This window comes from Fundulus heteroclitus, chromosome 12 (assembly GCF_011125445.2).
Source record: "Fundulus heteroclitus isolate FHET01 chromosome 12, MU-UCD_Fhet_4.1, whole genome shotgun sequence".
NCBI lineage: Eukaryota > Metazoa > Chordata > Actinopteri > Cyprinodontiformes > Fundulidae > Fundulus > Fundulus heteroclitus.
This window is the reverse complement of record NC_046372.1, coordinates 26,322,067-26,328,066: the sequence shown is the minus strand read 5'-3', so window position 1 is coordinate 26,328,066 and position 6,000 is coordinate 26,322,067. Positions and strand designations below refer to the sequence as shown.

Here is a 6,000-nt window from a genome sequence, read left to right as displayed (position 1 = left end):
GGTAATTTCTGTGACTTTTGTTTTTATTTATGAGCCCTTTTGTTATGCGAAACATAATATTTAAATAAGACTGTCTCCAGTTACTGGTATCAATAAATAAAACCTTAGAAACACAGGTGGGAACAAAGGTGTAGGTCACAGGTGTCCAAAGTCCACAGTAAGTTCTTTTGTGAGATAAAAAGTCTGGACATCCTTTGCGTTTAGGACAAAAAGGCTCCTTGGTTTAAATGTCCATGTGAGCGACTTGCAGTGTAAGAGAACCGTCTTCTGTCTCGGATCAACCATGCAGCACCTACAAGCAGCTCAATTATTCATTCAGGTTGAGAGTTTGGCATCTCGGGGGCCGCTCTGCCAATTGGCCGGCAGGAAAAACAAAGTTTACCACCAGGCCAGAGCTCAGTTTTAGCGTTTCACGCGTGAAAAGGGTCACCGTGTCTGTCAGGAAGATCAGAGAGCTTCCTGTGGATGCCAGCGACACTTAAGGATGCGTTGATTCAGCTGAAGCAACAGCTGCAGAATCAGGAGGCTGGAATGGAGCATCAGGGTCCATGACCAGGCTACCAGTAAACGAGGCGCTATGAGACAGCAGGGAGCCTTCAGACGCAGCAGCCTGTGTGGAGGACCTGCAGAGCAGCGATCCCAGGTAGACACGTTTGTTTGGGAAATATTTACAGGAATCTGCTCTCCAGGAAAAAAAACACTTGTTGCACCACAACCGGACAGATTCGGTCTGCAAAGAAGAAAATATAAACCAGGAGCTTCATAAAACAACAACCTTGAGATGCTTCAGTGGTTCCTTCCTGAAAAACAAACAGCAGGCCTGTAAACGTTTCCAGCAGTGTTGGTGAAAAAAAGGCCGGCACATTTCAATTTGCTCCGACAGAGAGTGTCACTTTTTTATGGCTGTATTTTTTTTTTAAACAAATGTCACTCCTCTCTCTTAAGGAAAAAAAAAAAACTTTTTATTCCCCCAAAGAATAAACAGGTTAAGGTTGATATTAACACATGGGGGAAAAAAAAAAAAAAAAAAAAAAAAAAAAAATTGAACTTTACTCAGAAATCTAGTTTTCCTACGTTTTGAAAAATTATAAACCCCAACTCCACTCACCGCAGAAGAAAGGCATCTTTAGAAAAAAATTTAAAAAAATGGAAGAAAAAGAAGACGGCTGAGGCATGAAAACATGGATACAGTGAGATTTAAAAGTGCTCTTACTTTTTTCGCTTGAAGCACAAACATCAATGTGGAATAATATGTGGTAAGAAACACAAAGATCTTAATTGTGAAGTGGAAGAAAGTGGGCAGTGGAAGGCAGATGAGCGTTCACACTGAGCCTGGTTCTGGTTCTGCTGGAGGTTCTCCTCCCTGTTAAAGGGGAGTTTTCCTCTCCACTGTCGCTTCATGCATGCTCAGTATGAGGGATTGCTGCAAAGCCATCAACAATGCAGACGACTGTCCACTGTGGCTCTACGCTCTTTCAGGAGGAGTGAATGCTGCTTGGAGAGACTTGATGCAACCTGCTGGGTTTCCTTAGAGAGGAAACTTTCTCACCAACCTGGAGGACAGGTTTGTTTTTGGAAATATTTCCACAGTGTTCAGAGGAATGAGCTCAACAGGAAAAAAAATACACTTGTTATAACCTTTGCTTGTAAATAATTTTTTGTTCTCAGCTGAGTAATGATCAGATTGAAAGTGTACCAAAAATAATATATTGGCTGACTTGTTCTGGGTCGCTTCTCGATTGGTTAAAGGCAGGACAAGATGGATCCTTGTGCGTTAATGAACGCACACATATGGAGACGATCCAGTTTACAGGCAAGGTTATCATTATCTCACCTTCTGGACAGTTTTACAGGAGTCCATTTTAAAAAGAAAAGCCCCACGCTGAATACGGATGAGAACCTGGGATGGGAGCAATGCAGCTTAAAACTGAAATGGTTGAATTCCTCCGAAGTGGGAAAAGTTGGTTGTTGGAGAAAGTTTCCCCCGGCTAACGTGAGAGTAATTATTTCCTTCTGAAGGGTTTTTATCGTTTAAATCTGCCTGATTAAATGAGAATAATCAGATGGCTCCTTTAAGAGAAAATCCAAAAACAAGACAATAGTGATGAAAAAGTAACTTTATTGCATATTTTCACAAGATACCAACACAAACCGAGTCTACTTGATACAAAACAGGAGGAAATTAAAAGTTTGACTTGTTATATACAGAATCCTGAAAGCGTCGGAGCTACCAGGAGCTGAAGTCTCCAAAGTTCGTCTTTCCTTTGGACTTCTTGGTGGACGTTCCGCTGGTGGACGGCCCGCTTTCATCCTGAGCAGCTGGACGTTTCCTGGAGGAGAGCAACAACAACAAAAACCTCTGGTGTCATTTCTGAGGACAAGCGCAGCAGAACATTTTGGATTTGTCTTAACATTGCAACCAGTAACTGATCTGAAATGACAGCACTGTGTCGTTTTACACAAGCAGAAGCGACATTAATAACGCATCATCATGTATCAGTTTGTTCTGTTTTATCGATGAGGAGAAAATGAGTTGAACTGCAAGAAAACAAAACTGCAGTAGAAAGGTAAATAAGCATTTCTACAAACTAAAAATGTCAGACATTCATCTGAAGCTTAAAAGCTTTGGATTGCATTAAGTTCTGGATCAAAATGCATGAGGAGAATCTGTATTACTCTTCATTATGGGTTATTTAGCACAAAATTAGTCATAATTGTTTTAAAGACCTCTTTTCCTCTTACAAAAACAAAACTTTAATCCAAATTTGACCAACATGGAGCAAAGATCTTTGACTTGCAGCTCATCCAGCCTGACGCCCGTTCTGCTAAAAATGAGAGGATTGTTGGGTGTGTGCGTACTTACGCCGTGGCCGGGTTGATGTACTTCCCCACACCTTGTTTAAAGGTTTTGGGCGCCTGCTCCTCCTTGGCCTTCTTCAGGGCCACGCTGGCCTGCTGCTTCTCCTCCTCCTGTTTCTGCAGCTCCTTTTCTCTCTCGGCTGCAATCTGAAGAGCACAGGTCATGTAAACCCTCTAATTTAGATATTTAGACGTTAAGAAGCTGTGAAAACTTCAAACAGCTCTAAAGCAGACACTCATTGTAAATAATGACAGAAATAATTTATACTAACGAACCATCTGGAAAGCACTCTGTGAAAAACCGGCCGCTGAATCACTAAAATAAACACGTTTTGGAGTGGCCTAGTCAAAGTCCGGATTAAAATTCAATTAATAAATTAAAACCAGCAGCAGATTCCTGCACAATGATGTTTTGTTGGTAGTTATTGCAAATGTTTGATAAAAACTGATGTGTTTTTACACACAGGCGGGTTGGTTTTCATGGCTGTTTTCATTTAATGAATTAAGTCATTATCTGAAAATTGTATAATTAACATTGCATATTTAGTCAGGGAACATTTTTATAACAATGTTTGATCATCTGATGGTATTTCCTCGGTGGCGTGAAGCCAGACGCTAAATGCACAGATGGAGCCTCATCAGAACAGTTTACTGAACACTTGTTCAGTTAAAGACCGCCATTGTTTCCACTTAGATGCATTAACAGGTATTTATCCTCTAATTATTCAATTGAATAATTAAACTGAATAATTATTATTCAGTTGGATTTAAATTTTCTAGCTTTAACAAGGAACCTGCAGATTTACTTTTGTTTTATGGTCATATGTTCGTCTGCTGAGTTAAAAAGATGTTTTACACAAAATTGTTAAAGGCAACACACTGAAAGGCATAAGAAATTATCAGCTCTCATTAGAGGAAGTTACACCTAGGCAAAACAATTTACAGGTGCTATTCTTAAGCTCTGCTGTTTATGACAAGAGCCAATGTGTGTTGATTACTTTCATCACAAGTTTCCCAATGTGTGTTTTTGCCTTAATAGTCCCTATAAAACAATCCGAATCGGCCGGTCAGACTTTAAAGAAAACCAGAAATCAGGCAGTAAAGGCTGACTGGCCTGATTTCTGGAGTTGTAACATTTCAGGGGGCTTGAAGGTTTTTTCTGCCCCACAAGGCGGCCGTGGCTGAAGAGCGAGACCCAGAGCTCCTCCTGGGAGGATCTGAGGTTGTTCCAGCGTGATGGAGCGTCTCATGAGGCAGACGTGCTGAAGAGCCTTAAAGATTTGACCTCTAGTCACAGCGGAGCAACAAGCCGGTCACCATCGGTCAGAATTTGGTCCAGATGTTGATATCCAGCAGGTCACAGAGAACCGCAGAGGTTCTGAAGATATTTACTGTCCACATGAATCAGTTGTCTAGTTTCTGGGCGTGTCGTCTGTGTGGATAAATGATTGTGAAGTCTGAGGAGGGATTCGTACCTGAATGTCCGCCTCTTCGTACGGGTCCACGAACACGGTGGTACTGATGACCTTGATCTCCGACTGCAAACAGAAACAGACGAGCCGTTAGCGACGGCATCTGGACTATTCCACCTTTCTGCTAATCATCGTTAAAGTTAATTAGCAGGTAAAGGAAACTCCTCAGGAAAGTCCACAGATTTATTTAGACAAGCAGTTTGCACATTTTCAACAGATCCTACTCACTCACACATCTCTTTAATCAGAATCATTTTTAGAACTGTACAGTATTTTTTCACATGTAGTAAATTTCACCCTTACTGTAATGTCATGTTTTTTTTTTTTACATTTCTGTATGCGTCAGTTTTCAGCTGGCTTAGTTGAATTTAGACAAACAATATTTCTACATTTTCTTTTTGCTTTTTTCCAGACCAACTTTAATCTGGATATTAATAATGAAAACATGTTCTGCTTTGCAAAGCCACCAAGTTTAGCTTTTAGGCGACATTTGCAGCTCATCCTTCACTGCTGCTTCATTTCACGTCTTTATACCCAAACTTTACCTCCATGTCTGGGTGGAAATGGAGCCGAGGCTCAGCAGCGAACTCCTTTAAGGTCAGGGATTTGTGGAAAAGTAGCTGGAAACTCACCAACTGTAACCGTCTCTGGACAAGCAGGTCAGCCGCAGTTCAACACTGATAAATTAAACATTTTGACAAACCTGGGAAGGAGGTTTTTTTTTTTTTTTGCTTCTCACACCCGCGAGTCCAGCAGCACGTTTCTAAAAGATAACAAGCGATCTAAAAATCACTTTTAAAACATAATTTGGCACCTTTGGTTTGTCATTTTTGGGATCACTCTCCACTTGCTCCATGGCTGTGAGCGTCTCAAACCCACCAACAACCCTGGAAACGACAAAACACAAAGACACGTTCAGGTTCTGGAGGTTCCCCATCTCCCTCCAGAGCACATGTGACAAACCTAAGGCCCGCGGGCCGAATCTGGCCCGTTAAGGCAATTTATCCGGCCCTTAAGAGCCAACTAAGGCATATCATGTCATAAAGTAGAGGCATATATCCTTTTAAATTGTATAAAGTGGCTGAAACTATGCCTCCTGTAGTGAATGTTGATTTATTTTTTTTACTGTGTAGTAACAGCATCCTGCCACTAGCTGTCGGTTTTCCCACAACACATTAAAAACAACCCAGAAATGTCCAAAAAGAGAAGAAGTGATGCAGAATTATGAGAAATTAAAGTGTAACTCACCCCAATAAACTTTTTTTTTTTTTTTTTGCAGATAAACAGTATTATCTGGGCCTAATGGTGCTACTTTTATGTTACTGTGCATGTTTTATGCTTTTATGTGAACTGAAATTAAATTATGAAATCAAATGTTATCTATTCAGGTGCAACCGCCCCTTTAATGACCTCATGATGCCAAAGTGATGTAGAAATGAGTCTGACAGCGTTGCTCCAGAGGAACTGAGTAAAGGAGAGATTCTGTCACAGCAACTGTTTACGTTTGGCCTGCTGCTTGATTTCACTGTTTTCTGCAGTCAATACAAGAAGCCGACGTGTTAAATCACGAGGTTTAAATCCCTGTGAGGTTAACAGTAACAGAGCTGAACTCTAGCCGACTCTAAGCTGATCCAACGCTGATGCAGGGTGAGGCAATTCCAATTTTACT

At 41.0% G+C, this 6,000-nt stretch overlaps 1 protein-coding gene across 1 annotated transcript in view; it reads right to left on the bottom strand.

Annotated features, from left to right (window-relative positions):
• Positions 1–2,099: 2,099 nt before the first annotated feature.
• The window catches only part of ppil2 (peptidylprolyl isomerase (cyclophilin)-like 2), a 55,675-nt gene continuing 51,774 nt past the window's right edge, over positions 2,100–6,000 (bottom strand). The window contains exons 17-20 of the mRNA XM_036144362.1: positions 5,146–5,218; positions 4,335–4,397; positions 2,864–3,006; positions 2,100–2,330 (exon numbers count right to left, since the gene is read on the bottom strand). Coding sequence (XP_036000255.1) covers positions 2,228–2,330; positions 2,864–3,006; positions 4,335–4,397; positions 5,146–5,218 — 382 coding nt within the window. The 3' untranslated portion in view covers positions 2,100–2,227. The remainder of the gene's footprint in view (positions 2,331–2,863; positions 3,007–4,334; positions 4,398–5,145; positions 5,219–6,000) is intronic.